The 19,287-nt window shown below is 41.9% G+C and overlaps 2 protein-coding genes across 3 annotated transcripts in view; one reads left to right on the top strand and one right to left on the bottom strand.

Annotated features, from left to right (window-relative positions):
• Nucleotides 1–19,287, bottom strand: part of MGLL (monoglyceride lipase) — a 97,080-nt gene that overhangs the window by 64,624 nt on the left and 13,169 nt on the right. The window lies entirely within an intron of this gene.
• KBTBD12 (kelch repeat and BTB domain containing 12) overlaps nucleotides 18,159–19,287 on the top strand; it is a 25,523-nt gene continuing 24,394 nt past the window's right edge. Inside the window, exon 1 of the mRNA XM_057390252.1 lies at nucleotides 18,159–19,230. Within this exon, the coding sequence (XP_057246235.1) occupies nucleotides 18,161–19,230 (1,070 nt within the window). The 5' untranslated portion in view covers nucleotides 18,159–18,160. The remainder of the gene's footprint in view (nucleotides 19,231–19,287) is intronic.

The raw sequence follows: 19,287 nt of genomic DNA, 5'->3' as shown, positions 1-19,287 counted from the left end.
ATGTTTAATGGATCCCATCCTGTTGGCATGCAAAGGTAAACAGACTGTATGAGATCCTTCTGCTCTTGTTGACAATACCATGCTCCTAAATTTTAAAGGAGTGTTTTTGTTTGAGAAGTAGATTTGATAGGSCATGGGTACCAAACCATTTGGGATGCTGCTCACCAGGAACACGAAGTGAACTTGTGCTCACAAGGAGGAGGAAAAAAATATCAGAGGAGGACAGAATAATAAAATATATAAGGAGTATGTGGTTATGGAACAATCTGCTGCAAAACCAGAAAAATGCTGGAAGTTACAGTAGTCAGGGAGCAGCTGGAGAGAGCAACAGACAGCACAAGCAAGAGAACACGTGGGAAATGATGGGAAATGAAGCATGAAGAGGAAGAATTGAAATCAAGTGAAAAGCAGAGAAGCCAATGCCACTAAAGCTGTCAGTTTAAAGTAATTAATTTGGATTTTCCCTTCTCTTTGGCTGGGCTTTTTTTTTCATTAATCCCTAGCCAGCATCCAGTCATTCACCTTTACTTATTTCTGTAATCTGCCTTTGCTTGCCTGTTGGTATTCCTGAATAAGACATGTATGGGAATGAGGCAGGGTTGGGGGCTGGGATGAACTGTTCTCATTTTCCTGTAAAGTATCTATTTTAATGTCTTGCAGCCAAAAAAGAAGCTTGGTGTCAGGCAAAAACCAKATTGAGGAAGAAAATGCCAAAGGAAAATATTGTATTGATCAGGTTAATCTTAACAATGCCAGGAGGAATTACAAGTGGCTCAAGATTGTTCTGCAGAATTCTACAGCCTCATGGACCTCTTCACAAATTAGTGTGAAATGGAGAAAGGTTGAAGGGTAATCACCAGGAATACCTGAGTATGACAGAAATTGCAAGCTTCCACTGATTTGTTGCCCATCAGTAATCTCACCTTCTCTGATCACTAAGAATAAAATTATTAGGTTAAGATACAAGTGGTTTAATAATACCCCTAGATGGAAACTACAGTCAAATAATAAAGTGATTTAACCATGTAAATGAAAACAATTAGTCATAAAAATTGTCCTAATTTTTTGCAGGTAATAAAAATTCTGCAAATCAGTGACTTGCAGACAGTAGCTGTATGATTGGAGTGATTAGGATCTTGCTTGTGCTCCTTATTTGACAGGGCAAAAAATACACTCTTAAAATAYGTTTTCAATATATCAGTTGAATATCAGTTTCAGCCTTTTAAACTGATGTAGAGGAGATGACCTATCCTACATAGATGCTAATTTGAGAGCTGGTTGTTTTTAATTACAGAAGCAATGCATATTTCGTTGGGCGGCTCATTTGTTTTTTTGTTTTTTTGGTTTTTTGGTTTTTTAATTTAAAACCCCACAAGATTATTAATATCAGATTCTAAGACATTCTTAGTCTGAAATAGAAGGCATCGTCCAAAGACAGGAAATTCAAAATGAGAGTGGAAATTCTGCCCTAGAGATTTTTTCCATAGGAGGAAGGTTGATGGAGTTATTYTAGCAGCCCTTTTGCTCGAGAATAGCTCTGCCTTGGGAATAAATAGGTTTTTAGAGAGGTCTGGAAGTGCACAGGGTCAGCAGTGGTGTCTCAGCTCAGTTCTGCTTGTGGCTGGCACTAGAGGGCACAGCCTCAGCTCTGCRTGTGGGCATTGCAGCCCTACCAAAAACCCCTCAGCTGGATTGATTTGTTTGTTTTTTTTYTTTCTTTTAAATATATTTCCCCCTTTATCTCAAGGTTTCCTTTAGACATTCATCCCTTTTTATCTCTGCAGTTTCTAAATAAAAGTTTCCTGTACTGGTCTATAATTAGTCCAGTTTTCTCTCTGGATTTATTCACATCACTGGAATGAACTTCAGAGCTTTATAACCTGGATGAGCATTTTGCTACAGCACTTGAGAGGAAATCCTCCCCTTGTCAATGTGAGGGCAGACAGCTTAAARAGTTTTTTACAGAATGGCATTTCCTTGCATGTGGTTGTAGTAATGTTCATAAAATGTTGGTCACCTTGGTAGAAACAGGGGTTTGGAGGCAGAAAACATAATCCAAAGGCAACCTGAAGGAAAAGGTCAAAACCTTTAAATTTTAATATGCATAAAAATCAGAATAAGATGGCACTGTAAATTTTCTCCAGCAGGAATTGTGGTCACAGTTTTGAGGAGTACCTGACCATTTTTTTCTCATTTCTATTCCTAAGGCTGACTGCATAATCCACTTATTATTATTATTATTARTCCAGCCTTATTGCWCCAGAGCYAAATCCTCCRGCCAAAARCCACCACTGCCCTGCCATGGTTAGGGTGGTGCTTTATTTTGGTGGCTGAACTGGAAGCATTGACTGGAGAAGGGCTGTTTTTGTGCCTCCTGCCTCTCTCACTGCTTTGCAATTGACAAAGCATCATTTATCACGCTTTGCATTCCAATTTCTCTTTGCACGTTTTCCAGCTCATCATAACATAATTATGTTTCTGTTTCCTTCAGCCAGGGGCTGATACTTTCTTTTACTGAGACAACAGCTGCACTGCACAACCTTGATGAATCCCCATAAGGGTAAAATGAGTCTGTGGTGCTTGTTTCTGCCTTGGCAACCCAAATGTTCAAGCTCTTTTTTATGACAAATKCTGCTCTAAAATGCACCCAACCCCGATGCTTTCATAGCATTTCTCAAAATTAGGTTTTATATTGTAAATTAGACTTGAAAAATTAAACATTCWGGCTGATTTGTAATTTTAAAGGCTTCCTTTGTAACATTTCTGTTTATGGTGTTTATAGGTTATAGACTCTGGGATGGAATTTAGAAGGCCGTAGTTACTGATGTAAAATTTATATTTTGAATGAAATTGACTTTTGTGTAACAATAAGCACACTCTGAACGTCTATTTTATGTGCCTAAAAAGCATCTTAAGGCGTCTTTCATGGTACAGGTGAATAATTTCCTTAATTAAGGCCTCAGTTTTTCCAGCCACACTGYGATATAAAGGTGATTACAGAAACCCCATCTCTGAAGGGCACTARCTGCTAGTGATGGAAAAAAGACACACAGTATTTTTATTATCAGTTATGGAGGTATTCCATTTAACTCTAACATAGTACGTTAAACCTGATATTTTCAAGTACTTCAGAAAGGAAGAATGATTTTTTTGTTTTCCTCAGGAGAAATYAGGGCAGAGAAAAGTCAGGCTCAGTTCTGGAGGAAGGCTGAGGGCAGAATCCATTCTTAATGCTCCTGATTTTGTTTACCCAATTATRTCATTACTAACTCCCATCTCATCTCAGAATGTATCCATCAAAGACCTGTGTACAGTGAAAGATGYAACTTTTTCAGCCATTGAAGACTGCCTAGGCTTGTAAATACATGGGATATTGTGTCCTGGATGAAACCACAGCCTGGACAATTGCATTCTTCAACATTTTCCCTACTCTTCAGGGCAACATTTTTCATACAATTTTGCTTTCTATCCTGTTACTCCTGACACCATCAYTTGAAGATTGTATTTCCACATAAAAATTACAATATATATGTACATGGAGACAAGAGTTTAACCGAAATGATCAGTCCTATCAGTCGTATCTGTGTTCTCCATGATCTAAGGATACTTTGGGATACTTTAGAGTGTTTTAGTTTTGTGGGATTGGAGCTCTGTCCACCACATTGGACACAAKTGCCTGAAAATCAGTTAAATGTTAGGTGTTGATGGAAATGCTCCCTGCCCAGCCAGGAGGGAGCATTCACTCAGTGAATGGTGAGTATGGTTCCACTGTTGATAAAAAAGGCTGCTTGTTTTGCAAAGACAATGAACACATGGCTCATGAGAGGAGCTTGCCTTGTGCTCCTTCTTCCTTATAATCCCGAGGCAAATTCTGGCATATTTCACTCAGATATATTTTATCTATTTTTTTCATCTATCATCAGTTTCTTTACTCAGTCCACTCATATTCAATGTAAGATATGCATTTTCTTTCTGATTCATGTTCAGTAATTACTTCCTAACATCTGCCTAACAGATTTTGTAAGAAAAGTAACTCTTCAAATATTGAGGAGAAAGAAATTAATGTATGAAATCTTTGAAATCTCTATTACTGGGGTTTGTTATCCACAGCTGACTGGATTCATTTCCCAGCCAGGAAGCTGGTTCAGCAAAACAGCTGCATTAGTTATTTAGCTGGAGGCCTGATCCTGCTCTCATTGATGCAAAGCAGGAATAGGAATAGTAGAAAATAAAGAATATCCCCAGTGTGAAATGCACATTGCAGAAAAAATAAGCATTGTGCTGTGGAAAAGCAACAGAACTGTAGCAGATTCTCTGCCATCCTGCTATAGATGTTAGCAGGATCTTAATGTCTTGCAGAAACCTTATCCCAAACACACTGCTCACTGCTGGGAGGGTTCTTTTGCTGTGCCAGCACCAAGTGACCAACAGAATTAAGTCCCAGTTGTGCTCAGTGTTGTGCCCTAATACCATAAAATCACACGTGACCTATTCTGTGCTAAGCACCACACTCATTACTGTTKGCATCTGGTTCATAATTGTTCCCTCTCAGTTATTTAATTTTTACAGTGCCTGCTACAATTACTTTATACCTTCTAGTGCAGGAAAACACTCACTGGCTTTCCTCCTAGGCTGAATTAAWGCATGTGGTAATTAACCCAGGGACACATGGACAGGAGAAGTCAAATGAGAAGCATTGCAGTGAAAAAGGGGACAAAGCATCCCAAAATAGTTCCTATACAAGATGACAGTGCTGTATCTCAGGATTGTTACCAGAGCCTCACATGCTTTAAAGATGGATGTCTTCAATCCCTAAAGCCATTAATACCTTCACTTGATCTTATTGTAAATTAGCAGCATGCACTGTTAATAACAGTAATATTACTGTTAATAACTGTTAATAATCAAAGGTTGTAGTATCTGAGATTTCACTCCCAGCCCTCATCCTGTTCCCCCCAACTCAAGTTTTCCATTGTACCTTGGCTACAATCGCTGACTCTCAGGTAGCACAGGTATCTGTGGTTTTGTTTGTKCTGTGGAGTCAGGGACTCAGCTCCTGGGTGGAGATATCCACATGGAGCTCCACCATTCCCTGACCTGGGGAGGGTTTGAGGAAGGGGACAGCAGAGGGGAGGCTGCAGCATTCGGCACCTGAGCTGGAGAGTCTCTCCCTCCCTCCTGCGCTGTGAAATGTGTATGGGATGCCCTGACAAACACATGTGGCCTCAGCCCCATCCCGAGACCCAGCACCCGCAGGGATGGGGTTACAGCAGCAGCTACACCTTGGTTGAAAACCAGGACAAATTCCTGGCCTTGAGCTTTGYGGGGCTCAGTCTGAAACGAGACAGGGTTGAACCCAATCCATTGATGTCTGCCAGAGCCCAAATCCTCCCTCTGCAGCCAGCCCAGACACRCTCCCCAGACTGCACCCGCCAGTGCAGCTCTGCCGTGGCTCATCTGCCTCCTCCTCTGCGCCCAGTCTCAAATCTCTTCAGCAATATGTTCTGTAACAATTAAGGATTTCTGGGGCAACTCCATTAGGATCAGAAAGATATCCTTCTGCTYTGAAATATGTGAGCATGAATGATTCATTCAGCACAGCACCCCTTAGCCATTCATAGCTATCTGATGATCAAATATATTTTTAATTATCAATCTATCTGAGGGGATTTTTTTCACTAGACAATACCCAACTGTATTGTAAGAGCCGTTTGGATTGAGGCAGAGAATTTGGCAGCAAGATAGGGAACATTTGTGCTTTCAACACTTAGGAACATATGGGAAGAGGTTTGGAAGGTTGCCACATGGGATGTARCTTGGAAGATGCTACATTTCTTCATCCTTCTTTTTTTTTCTGAACAGAAGTAGAAGAAATTTTAATTTTTTTTTTAAAGATCCTAATTCCTGTTTATTTTTCATACTGCTCTAGGACAAACCATTATGCTCAGCTGCAAGGTTTAAGCAAAATCCGCTGCAGGTGGGCAGTTAAAAGGGTGGTGATATTATGGTGATATTACAGATCTTTCCATGCTTTTACCTCCTAATTCATGATATCCCTCAGAGGTGAACTCACAGGTCTGCAGCCTGGTGACTCAGATAATGGTGTGAAGGAGGATGTCTGGTGCCCATCCTCCAGGATGTGCCCCATTCCCTGAGGGCTGGGGGGTCAGGTCCTGCTGGTGGTCATTCCTTCCCTGTGTGGTCATCCTGCTGTGGCCATCTGTCCCCAGTCACCTCGACACCCAGGGCTGGGCTGACAGTTCTGGCTGTCTGTGGATCTCTGCTACAGAGTTCCATCATGTCTTGGAGCTCCAGCACCACATTTCAAACCCCAGTCACCTTTGGGACAGSGTGGGAATGGGAGAGAGGAACCTCCTCCAGCTCAGCGCTCAGGACTGGACATGAACCAGCATCATCTCCACACCACTGCAGGGACAAATGCCTCATGATGGGAGCAGCTGTGTCTCACAGTTATTGCCCGTCAGGAACAGAGCAGGGGGTGCTGGTGACCAGAGCAGAGGAAGGAGCATCTCCTCCAAAGGCATTCAAAGCAATTACTTTCGAGATCGGACCATATAAGTCAGAAAAGCAAAAAAGATAGGCAAATCCCTATATAATGTGGATGGGATTTGTTTTAGAATGAAATATCTGCCTTTCTGATTAAAACCTGGACAAATTGTGAGTTTCAAGTATTTTTTTAGCCTTATATCCAGTGGCTGCAGCATTTCTGAGCCAGCTAAAATTTGATTCAGAATGTTTTAATATTTTGCTTCTTCTCACAGAGCACACACTGAAGAACATTAATTATTCCTATTTTCTGTGGCCATAATAGCCCCAAGTTCTGCTGTTCTGAGGATGCACTTTCCTTACTGAATTTAGAGCTCGATGTCCATTTAGAAATCTTTTGACTCTAACACAGTTACATCCSTAATTTTCTTAGAGAGATTAAGGAGCATTAAAATTAATGTACAGACCAACCTTTCCAAAACCCCAWCCAGTTAAATGCTTCTTTGCATCTCCATTCCCCTCTCTACTGATCTAAAAGGAGAAAGAGTGCTCTCCTATCAGCCTGTTCCTCCTGTCTGATTAACCGGCAGCTATCACAACTCTTTTTTTTTGCTCTGTTACAGTTTCCTTTCCAGAGGAAAAAGCCCTGATGGATGTTGAGCCTCTGAATTGTGGCACCACTGCAAATTAAATGAGGTTTCTGTTTATACCAAAGGGCCGGCAGTACCTCCTTAATCAGGCTGTCTGTTCTTTGGAAATCAGCAGATATTTTGCCTAAAAGCACCCAGCAGTGCAGTGTAACTCAGTAATAATTGTTTATTGCKGCTCAGGAGGGGAAAACCCAGAAGCAAAACTGTAGGTGCAGTAAGAAGCCCTGGTGAGTGGTTGACTCTGGGGGGTTTCTTTTGCCTTTTGTTTTAAGATTGCCTGAACTTGATGGAGGCTCTTTCATTTAAAAGACAGAAAGACCTACAAATTAAGCAACATCTAGCTCCTAATGTGTGAAACTGCAATTTGCATACATCATGGCAGCTGCTGAGTTGGTCCTTATTACCTCTGCTGGAGTGTTAATTTAACCACAACTTTCTCATTTATTTAAATGGAAAAGCAGCGGGTGGCTGGCATGCCACATTATCTGTCAGGCAACCTGGGAATCAGTTGACAGAGCCAGAAAGAGATTTCAATTCAGAGGGGCTGCAGGGTGCTGCCTYCCGGACCTGTGGTCACAGGAGAGATCCTGATTGCCCTTGGTCTGCTCTAAAGGTCAACACCAACCCCAAGGAAAAAAACCCAAATCGGTATTGTATTGGACTGTCACAAGAGAACAGACAATCCAATTAAACTTGAAATGTCTGTATTTCTCATTTTTTTCTCCCTGAGTATCCACACTGGCACTGTTTATACAGAAATGRTAACCAAAACATCATCACTGGTTCTGATAACAAACAGAAGAGCAGAATGAGGTTCTGCTCTGAACCATGGCAGGAGTGACAGAGGACACGAGTTCAGCTCAGCACCTCGTTTTTGATATTTCAGTGGCAGCAAAGAAAAACCAATCCTGATGCCAGCCAGTGTTTAACTGAGCTGATGGAGGTCTCCTCTGAAGATCAGCCAGACCTGACTGTGGCTCAGGGTCCTGCTCATGGCAAACCACAGCAAAACTTCACCTGTGGGCACTTTGTGTGCACCCAGCCACCAGAAAAGGTGTCCTGATTTTGGGTGAAGTGTGGATGTTGTGTAGCTGCTCCCAAAGTCTGGACTGTGATAAACAAACTCTTGGAAAGTGGTCAGACTTTCTCCTAAATAAAGGGCTATTTTTCCAATAAGTGAATCACTAACAACTGAGATTTAGAAAGCAATGTCTTTGCTCATGCTGCACCACAATGTACTGCATGACTGGTGTCATACAGACATTGTTCTAAAACATTACATTCAACACATATTTCCTAAACATTGACATATTTGCATCAAACGTGCCTTTTCTGTCTCTGATGCCTACTCCTCGTTGTTTTAAAATGCACTGTGCTAAAAGTTCACACKTTTGTTGAATTATCACAGACACTCTTCCCTTTGGCATTAACTTAACAAAGTTCAGGAAAAACTTGTCTTCGCCCACATCCCAGCWATTCATTTTTATAATAAAAATCACCATGACAACAGATGATGATATCAGAATGAAAGGATTATGACTTAATTAYGTGATGAAGGTGAAAACAGGCTCGGCTTACAGCAGAAAAAGCTTTTAATGCCAGCAGAAATTTGGGGGGCACACCCTCCATTTGTGACATCATGAAGTGCTGCTGAGAGCTGCCTGGGGGTTGCCCCACTGCATGATGGGGTGTCCCAGTTAACTCATGAAGAACAAGAGAAATACTCAGAATTTCGTGAGCAATAAAGAGAAATTTGCCTTAAAAGTGTTCCTGTTTCTGTGAAACGGGCTCATTATAGAAATTACCAGAAGAAACACACCCATAAAGGAAACATGATTATTTTTTATGGCAGTGGACTAGTTTCATATAAATAAAATTAACTACATAAATGCTCCATTCTTAAGCAGCACTGTACTATAAATTGTTCCAAGTTAGGGGAGAACAAGGCAATTTAGGGGATATGGTCCATTTTTATCACAGCTGTGGCATTTCATCAGTGCACCATTCTATCTTGGCTTCTGTGAGAGTTGTGGTAACAGATTGGGTATTTTTATTTCTGAGATAAAGTTGAACTTTTAATAACAATGTGGGAGTTTAGACAACATATATCTTTATAATCTGATCTATCGAATTCTCTGACTTGAATAAACTTTAATCACTGATATTTCCCCTAGTTCTGTTCACAAATTGTAAGAAATATTCTCTTTAAATTATGTACTTTAATTTTTGCTCTAAATCCAACAAATTGCTATTAGCAGTTGAACGTTTCTGCACACTTCCTCCCTGGCTTTTAGAAAAACTGTGTAATAAAATCATCAGACTAAAAATCTAGATAAGGAAATACATTTCATTTTCAATTTTCTCAGAAGCTATTACAATCAATCAACCAATTAGTAGAGTGAATAAATAAATTAATGCCATTTAAAACAGAACACTCTGAAAACCCCTTAATGTCTTCCTCAACTAAAAGTGTTGGCTCAACATTAATCAATTTTATAACCCTAAATTTTGCTTAATCTTTTTTCCATCTTTGCTTATACATATGGAAATAAAAATAGTGCATTATGGCCCTCTCTGCCCCCCTTTAATTTTCAGAGTACAAGATGTACATCAGTGCAGCCCTCCTGTTCTGAACCAATTTAATGCATCTGTTTCTGATCTACACCAGCACAAACATGAAGATAGTCAGGCCTTAAAACATACAGATAACACTTCAATTTGGTCAGCAATCCTTCTTTTGTGTAACAGCTTCAGCTCTTGGTGATCTCGCAAAAGGACAGGAGAATCAGTTTGGGAGAATTTCCATCAGCTATGGAGACAATGGCCTTGGTTTTGGGAATGACCTGGATGGGGTCAGCAGGCAGCAGCATCTGCTGGAGTTTGGTACCCAGGACTCAGAAGGTGCCAGCCTGAGCATCACCTGAGCTGGAACTGTTCTGGCTACCCAGGAACAGCTGTGCCCACTTCTGTGCGAGGGCTGTGGGGCCCTCATTGCTGAAGTGGCCACYAAGCACCCCAAAAGGGCGTGCTGCTCCCCAGCACAGAGCCTGGCAGGCAGCACAGGCACGGGGGGAAGGAGAACAGCGCCGGTGCCACTGGGCTGCGTCCCAATGTGCCCCTGTGGCTGATATTAGAGCAGCTCCTCGTGCCAGCCAGGAGCCCAGAGCTGGTTATTTATAGCCCTGGCACCTCAGTGCTYGCCAGGAGCTCTGTGCTGCTCTGGGAGAGCTCTGCTTCCCTCTCCACCCCCTCTCACAGGCACTTGCTGCTCCCTGCGTCGGAAAGGTACAGTTAAATCCCATCCCACTGGGAACAGGAAAGGGAAGGGTGTTCAGTGTTGGGATGGATGGGCAGTGTGGAATTGCCAGGGCTGAGCTTGCTTTGAGTTTCTGAGTGCATGGGAAACTTGTGGGCAGGGATAGCTGAACGTTTATTTTGGGGAACCCTTAAAGGTACCGCAGAGGGAGCATAAACACGGAGATGAAGGGCCAGCTGCAGGGCAGCAACAGGGGCAGGAGCTGTAGGAGCCACTGCTGGTGCCAAAACTGAGCCCTCTCCGTTCCTTACAGCGCCTGCTGTCCAGTTCATAAAGGAATTGTAAGAGAATAATTACAAAGTTAGGACAGGAACCACCAAACCTGGGATCTGTTGGCAGCTCTGTGGGGTTTGTCAGCWGTGTGGAAATAGGATCAGCCCTGTAGGTGCAGAAATTTCAGTGCCTGAGGTCTGTGCATGGTGGGCAGATTTGAATACTCCACAAACCTGCAAACATCAGGACTTGGTTCCAAACAGAAATCTCAGAGAAACTCTTGCTTCCTCCGTCACGGTACATATATGTGCCGGGACTGATCCCAGCCATCAAAGGGATGAACATTTTCAGTATGAGGGAATTGCAGATTTAGRAGGTGTTGAATGTGTGTGTCAGTGCAGGGGCCATTTTGCTGGTGGTGTTGTGTTGTTGCYATGGGCTGCTCTGAATTTTCCTTCCTGTGGATATGGACATACCCAGATATTTGCTTGGTAGCCATTGAAATTGAAGCTGGAGMAATTTAATGGTAAGTTTGGATTCAAATGTGTAGCTAATGAAATGCTGGCATCAAGTTATAAGGGTTTACAATTTGTACTTTATTCTAATTTCACTGCTGAGTGACAGGGCTATTAAAGTTTTTATGCACTAGCATTTACTCATCAGAGAAATGCATGCTCCAGAGTTGTGTAAATATTAGCAATTTGGGTTCACAATCTTTTCTGTTGTAAAAATGCAAAGARCCTAGTTTGCACAGAGTTACTAAATTATGTTTCTTTTAATTGTGATACAGTTTGTGTCCATTCACATTGGATGATATAATTGTTCCAGAAAGGGAGCCTTTCCTATATCTGCCAGTATATYTAGAGAAATGCAAAAAGAGAAACCCCTAAGGCCCTAGTCAGGCTGCTTAAAGAGCCACTGAAATGCATTTTAGAAATACATTTTCCTTCTGCTGGCATCTGTCATTGTAAAAAACTTGTGCATCCTCCTTCTGTGAATGAGCACTTTGCCATTTCAGTCGGTTTTTATATGTAAGAAAAATGATCTGCATATGTGAACTGTAAAGGAACTGGGCTCTGCATGTCTATCTTTAGCTTCTATTTTTATGCAATTAATGCACATAATTGGCTCAAATTGGGATTTGTTTGTTAACAGAGCTGAATAAATTTTTTACTTATATTGTAGGATTCTTTTGACTGACTTCACTGAGCTTTGAACCAGAGTAAGATTAAGTCAGGTGAAGGCACATTCGAAAAGATGGCCCATAGGATCTTTCATTTCCAGCTGCTTTGATTTTTTTCATGAATCTATAACAGTTTAAAGAAAAAAAATATTCCTGGTATTTGCTGAGATAGAATCAATATTAATCCAGCCCCACATCTCGGCCTCTGTCTTGGCAGTAAACGGAGCTCAAACTGTCAAATCTTCCCAGAATCATAAACTASCCAAAGGCTTTGAAAACTGATCAAAGCATCTTCAGGTCTCCAATGGTCAATCATGCTCCCAAACACAGTTTCTGAAGCTTTGCAGACTGCTCAAAAATCTCCCTGTAGGTACCAAGTTTCTCCTAGCCCAGAGAACCTTGTTGAGCACCATTTTATTTTTATTTTAAATTAAGAGCAATGAAATGAGAAGGAAAATGAAGCTTCTCCTGAAAGGCCAGTCTGCCTCTGTAGCAGCCAGAGTGGAGATGACTGCAGGCTGTGCTGGAGCAGGATGCTTGGAGCTGCAGGGATGCAGGGMTGCACACAGGGGMACTCAGCACTGTCACAGCTGCCTGTGTCTGCAGGAGCAGTTTGCAGAGCAGCAGCCTGTTCTTCTGCACTGAGAGCCTCCTTTTGCACCAYTTGCAGATTGTCACCAGCTCGGAAAGCTCCCAGCAGCCTGCCTAGCAAAATATCCCAGCAGGAGGTGGTCCCTGCTCGGGTATAGAGACACCTCAGAGTGCCTTCACTCCCTTCACTCAGGTGACATGTGACAATAAAYMAKGTGCCACAGGGGTGGAAAAGAGTTRAAATCTCTCTCAGAAAGGTKGTTAGACTGTATCTTATAWGGGCCAATGACAAAATTTGACTGACAGTGTTCATAATTTCAAAACCTCCTTCTCTGGCAGGAATAAATCAGTTCAGATCACCTGAACTGTGCCTGTGTGGGGCTGATCCTGGCAGATCGAGAGGGCTGAGCAAGCARAGTTCTTTCTATGACTTTGGTAGAAGGTGATCCCATCATCTGGCAAACATTTTAACAGTCCCTAAGCTATTTAAGGCTGAAGTTTTACCTTTAAAAGTGATGCAAACAYTTCTGTTTCAACATTGCAGAGTGAGCTGAAGCAAGAGTTGGGCTTTTAACTTAATTAGATGCCTTTGAAAGCCTGAAAATCCTAATTCTCTAAGTAACTGACAATTGACTGAATTTGGAAACCTTCCAGAAAAGTACCCTTGCTGCTGGTAGCAACAGTGAAACACGTCCAAGCACTAAATGTATAATTGTCACAGAGAACCATCTTCTAGTGACACTTACCTGTATGCCCATATGAACATAAATTTCCTAAAAAGGATTGGTTGATCTCCCACTTAATGTTCTGCCACAAGTCYATATATTTTATCTGGACAGAATGGATTAAATTAATTCAAGAAATCATATCTGGAACAAAGTAAGAAAGTGTTCCCTGGAAGTGTGAGTGACCTTTTCAGCACAGATCTCCGACTAGAGATGCTTCCCAGTCTGACCACCAATAACTATTCTCYGAATCTGCTTTTTGAGCCATTTGAGCACCTAACTGATGTTGATTTAATCTGTGGATTTCATCACAATTTGTCTGCAGTGATATCACATAGGACCATATCAGTAGCTTAAGACAAAGTATCTAATTTATCCCCTGTTATCCCTGAAAAAATGAAGAAAATTAAATTGGATTGACACAATTTGTTCATGATAAATAGGTGCTATAACTGCTTTTATCACCTTGTTACCCTCTAAATCCTTATAATTCAATCACCTAATAATTTCTTCTGGCATCTTTCCAGGTGTCAGAATTGAGAATGATTCCTATTATCCTATAGATACAGGAACATCTATAATTCATTGGAAGCTTCCTTTATATATCTTATTATACCTTTTCCTTGTATCAAGATTAGCATTATTATTTGCCTTTTCGAGCACTGTGGGATTTTTTGCACGGTTTAAAATCTTGATCTTAAATGCCAGCACAGCCTTCATAATTAAACCCTGGGATTATAACATTATTATCATCTGGGTGCTGATTTCTGCCTCATTGTGGCTGTCAGCCAAATGTCATAATGCATACAATTAACAGATTTGCTTCTCAGCTTACTGATAACAAAGGAACCACAAATAATTCATAGGCAGAGGCACTGGTTCTTTGATGTGATTGAACTCTGATCCTTTCAGCACCTGAAGGGAGGCAGGCTGAAGGCAGGGCAGCCTCATTAAGGCAAAGAAAAAGAAAAAATAAAGCAGAGGAGGAAGAGGAGGATGCGGGAGGTGCCCCCCACGCTGGGTGCTGTGACCTCTGCTGAGCCAGGTCCTGCAGCTCCCACCCTCCCACCACGGCATGGAAAGAGGAGATTCCTTGGGAAAAGACAAGAAAAACCTATGTCCCAGACAGAAATACAGACAAAATAATGTCTCTAATTACAAGGTAGCTTTTTTTTTTCCCCCAGAGGTTGGGGAAAATTCCTGGTGAGATGCTTCCATCTGSTTTACAGTCCCTTTGCGCTGGGGCAGTTCAAAGAGGCTGCAGTGTAACTGAGAATTGAGGACAGCATTTATTTATAGTTTGATAGCCTCATAAAAGCTGGAGAGCTGAGCTCACAGCAGTGTGCTTATTTATGTTTTAAACTGCTCAWGCAGCACACTACTGCCTTGCAAAGCGTATGCTGGAGCTCCTGCATGGCATTATATATGGCTCTTCATAAGGTTCATGGCACAAWGGCAAAAAAGAAAAAGTGAAATTAGACTAACTAAATGGTTGATACAAAAATTAAAGTAGCAGCCAGAACTGGAMGAATATTAATAGCCTGGCTCTGAAATAAAGTAACATTCAATGAAGGTTTGCACCTGAATCCATTTCTCACAATAGAAAAAAAAAAGAATGTCCCAAAATTCTTAATAAGGGATTAACTCTGATTTCAGCTCCTGGTGACATTACAAAGGATTTGGACCTTGCACTGGAAGTTTTATAATGACAACCCAGCCTCTGACACAATCTCAGAGCAGTGTCTTGCTGCAAATTATATTTGTATCACACTTACCCTCTCTTTTAATATCAACGTACCATCTTTTTCCCTCTGTAACCCAGAGGGAAAGCAAACCAGAACTGTTTCATTATTACCCTTTAATAGTCTTACCAGTGATATAAAGGAGAATATTAATATCCTTCCAATGACCTCACCTAACCACTGCTAAAAGCCAGGAGGGAAGTGACAAGTGTGCAACTAAAGCACAGGGATGAATTTCTGAAGTTAATGAAAGCATTTCACCCCTGGGTTTTAATCCTGTTTTCTTTTTAACCTTTTAACTTCAGTTTCCTGAGCTGTAGGATGGAGAAAGTAGATTCTCATCCGAGTYAACAGCACAATTGAGTGCAGCTCGCAGGAGCTCGCAGTGCTGTCAAAGCACAGAGATGAAGAGGGTGTGTTCTGGCAAGGAAAGGTGAATATTGTCTTCTTGGAAGTGTGAGGTAACCACGCTCTTCCTGCAGCTCTGGGGAAGCAGCACTGCTCTGCAGAGCTCAGAGGGGTGGGTGCAGGCAGCCTGGAGGGTTGCAGTGATCCTGCAAGGTGCAGACTGCACAGGATCAGGTGATGGTTGGGATGGACCAGCTCCAGGAGGAGCGGGGCCACCCCATCTCCTGCTCCCAGGCTGTGGATGGTCCTGCTGCTGCTCCACAGCAGAACCAGCAGCTCTGGAGACCCCCTGGGTGCAGATGGGCACTGCCCTTCACTGCCTGGGCAGTGGGTGTGGGACTCACCCATCGTTTCATAACACCTCCAGCAGTACATGAATGGCATGAGCTGCATTCTGCCCGTGTGCCTGATATGCTAATCACTGGTATGAACACTTCAAAATTCACAAATCTGATGAGCAGTGTAATCACAGGCAAAGTGTTGCTCTTAAGAAATTGAAATTAACAGCGAAAGAAAACTTAAAGGTGACCAGCAAAGGAAATGAAATCATAAGTCAGTTCCACACACAGCTTCTTCCTGATCTGCACAAAAGCATGGGGAAAAAAATGATGGTGATTAATCATCTCACTTGTTCCTTACATTAAAAATGCACATTTTGACCATTATAGAAAAGCAGAGGGATGCRTGAAGTTCTGACATCACAAAAGAGAAAGGAGAGAAGTTGATMATTTTGGAGGACAAGTCCTGATTAGTCAGATTGTGAAACAGGATTGGGGTTTGTTGGTGCTTACTAACATTTCCATACAGTTGGAGATGAGCAGTCTGGATCAAGACACTACAGCTCATCTTCTTTAAGATGCCTGTGCTTATGGTCTGTGAGATGGTAAACATGATCTCTGAGATACAGGGATGTTCCTTTATCAAAATGCAGTGGAGATCAACTATTGCAAGGTGATAAAATAGCACAAAGGGAAAACAATTAACTGTCCGTCTAATTACCATGTAGGAAAAAAAATTATGTTTCTTATCTCATGAAAGGCTTCTGCTGACTGTAAAGACTGCCCCAGAGGTGGTTGATACAGAATTMAGACCTATGTTTTCTCAAATGAAATATTTAATTTCAAGAAGACAGCAAAAACCAAATAAATCTAGATTTTGAAATACCATCTCTGTATTTTTTTATACTAAACTTACTGTTTTGATTRAATTTCAAAAGTACCATAAAGAAGAGCTCAGAGCTTGGCCCACATCCAGACAATGTTTAGTCTTCCAAACCCATTTTTAAAATCTGGTAATAACCCAGTTTCATTTCTCAGATTTGTTGCTTCTTGTTCCATATTTCTGATATAGAAAGAATTGATAAAAATCAAGGAAATGCCAATCTGCAAGCATGCTTGGCTTTTAATTTAGCACTCAAAGTGAGGAATCTACCTAATTTGGAGAATGATGACTAGTTCCAAAAACAACTGAACAGCTAAAATAGAAGGTTTGAGTTTGGTGATCCAGCTGAATATTTCCTTTCCACCTGGGAAATAACGACAATGTTTTTAAAAATCTATCTATCTAAATCTGTAGAAAAATCTGGACTGTTTGTAAAAATGCGTTTAGAGCAATTTCAAAGAATTTCATATGCTCATTTTTTATGCTGATGCACGTTKCTTTAATGAAACTAAGACTTCTCTTTGTGCTGACAGGATTTGAGAAAACCAATTCAATCTGCCATACAAGCCCTTGATCCTGCAAATATTTAAGATGAGGAATGTTACTCATTTCAACAGTCTCATTAAGCACTTTGTAGCATGTTTACAATATGTTTCAAACATGGTTTTACCACAGCTTTAGGACATTTTCATGTGCTGGTGATTCATGACACGAGCCCTTAATGCATTTCTAAAACAGAACTCTCTCATTACCATATTACAGCCAAAAACTGTGGTAAGGACTGGTATCCCTCAAGTGATGGTAAATGTCACTCTCCCACTGAAATTCGACATCTGTACCTCACATTCTGCAGCTTCCTGATCTGAAAGACATCCRCCTTCAAAAAAAACCCAAAACAAAAAAAAAAACCCAAACCAAAAGCCAAACAGAAATGAGACTATGAAGTTCCTTTTTTCCCCCCATAAATAAAACTGGAGGGAGTATGTGAATAATTACAATTTAATTAAAAATCTCCTTTGAGCTTACCATGCATGGAACCAAAACTGTGAATCTGCTGCACATAAACATCCCACTGAGTAGAGGGAGGACAGCTCAAAGGCTGGCCTTGATTTATTTATCCTTTACTTATCCCAGAGGAAACCAACAGCAGCTCTGTAGGAACCAGGGRCCTGTGTTTTGGTGTGAGAGAGTAAAGAATCTGGCCAGTTGGACAAAGTTGCTTCCTGCCACCTCACTACCAGTCTTTGAGGGTAAAAGCTGTCTCTGCCCACAACACTCTCTYGACTCTCTCAGCTCAATTTTTATAGGCTCTGATCAGGGAAAGGAGGGAGAAGGCAGCTGAAAAACGCTGCTTTGAAGGGAAATCTGTAATTGTTGTTAAATAATCACAAAACCTGGGGATAGGTACTGAATACTGAAGGTCRTTTGAAGTGTTGATTTTTCTTATATTTTGTCTTGGGGGCCTTGAACCTGACATGTCACTGTAATTTTTATGCACTACAGATTTATATCACAGCCACAGATGATTAACTTTAGATACTTACAGCAATATCAATTTGCCCGATTGATTTTTGGACAATGTTACGCTTCTATTTCTAGAAACATTCCCAATGAAGACCTCGAGTTCTGAGGATATTTAAAGAAAGGAGCTTTGGAGCTCAACCATGGATCGCAAGGCCGAGGAGAGGAGRAAGCAGCGCCACAGCCTGACTTTACTGGAGCAGGTGAAGAGGATGAAAGAACACACAGAGATCATCGAYGTGGTGCTGGTTGCTGAAGGGGAGAGATTCCCCTGCCATAAAGTGGTGCTGGCCGCTTTCAGCGCCTATTTCAGGGCCATGTTCACGTGYGGCCTGGCCGAGTGCTCGCAGAGGGAGGTGGTTTTGCGCGATGTGTCGGCGCAGAGCGTGGCCGTGCTCCTGCACTACATGTACAGCTCTGAGCTGCCCCTCGCTGCACACAACGTGCAGGATGTCGCCCTCGCCGCCTACTTCATGCAGATGGACGAGGTCTGCGACATGTGCCAGAAGTACATGATGGACCACATGGATGCTTCCAACTGCCTGGGCATCTACTACTTTGCAAACCACATCGGGGCGGAAGATTTGTGCGACCAAGCGAGGAAATACTTGTACCAGCATTTTGCTGAGGTCAGCTTGCAGGAAGAAATACTGGAGATTGAATTCCAGCAGCTGATGACTCTCATCAAATCAGATGATCTGAATATTTCCAGGGAGGAGAGCATTCTGGATCTGGTCATTAGATGGGTCAAGCACAGCAGAAAGTCCCGTTCAGAGCATCTTGTCGAGCTCCTCAAGCAAGTGAGACTGGTACTCATCAGCCCCTCTTTTCTCGTGGAAGCCCGGAAAAGGAACACAATGATTCTGTGCAATTCAGAATGCAATGACATGTTCGAGGAAGCGCTGAAAACCATCAAACTGTCCAGCCAGCCTTCCCTCAGCCTGAGATACGGCATGGAGACCACGGATCTCCTGCTCTGCATCGGCAACAATTCCCTCGGYATTAGGTCCAGGCATGGCAGCTATGCTGATGCCAGCTTTTGTTACGCTCCTGCAACACGAAAGACTTACTTCATTTCCTCCCCGAAGTATGGAGAGGGCTTAGGATGTGTCTGCACTGGTGTTGTCACTGAAAAAAATGATATCATTGTGGCAGGCGAGGCAAGCGCCGTGAAAATGTCTAGACAAAGGACCAGGAACATTGAAATTTATAGGTGTGTGCCCTCTGTCAGAAAATCCCTGATTATTTAAAAATTTTAAATCTAAATAAT

The sequence above is a fragment of the Malurus melanocephalus genome, unplaced genomic scaffold (assembly GCF_030028575.1).
Source record: "Malurus melanocephalus ecotype Western Australia unplaced genomic scaffold, MMel_1.1 scaffold_24, whole genome shotgun sequence".
In the NCBI taxonomy this organism is placed as follows: Eukaryota; Metazoa; Chordata; class Aves; order Passeriformes; family Maluridae; genus Malurus; species Malurus melanocephalus.
Note: the sequence above shows the minus strand (reverse complement) of the source record. Positions and strands in the feature narration are given on the sequence as shown.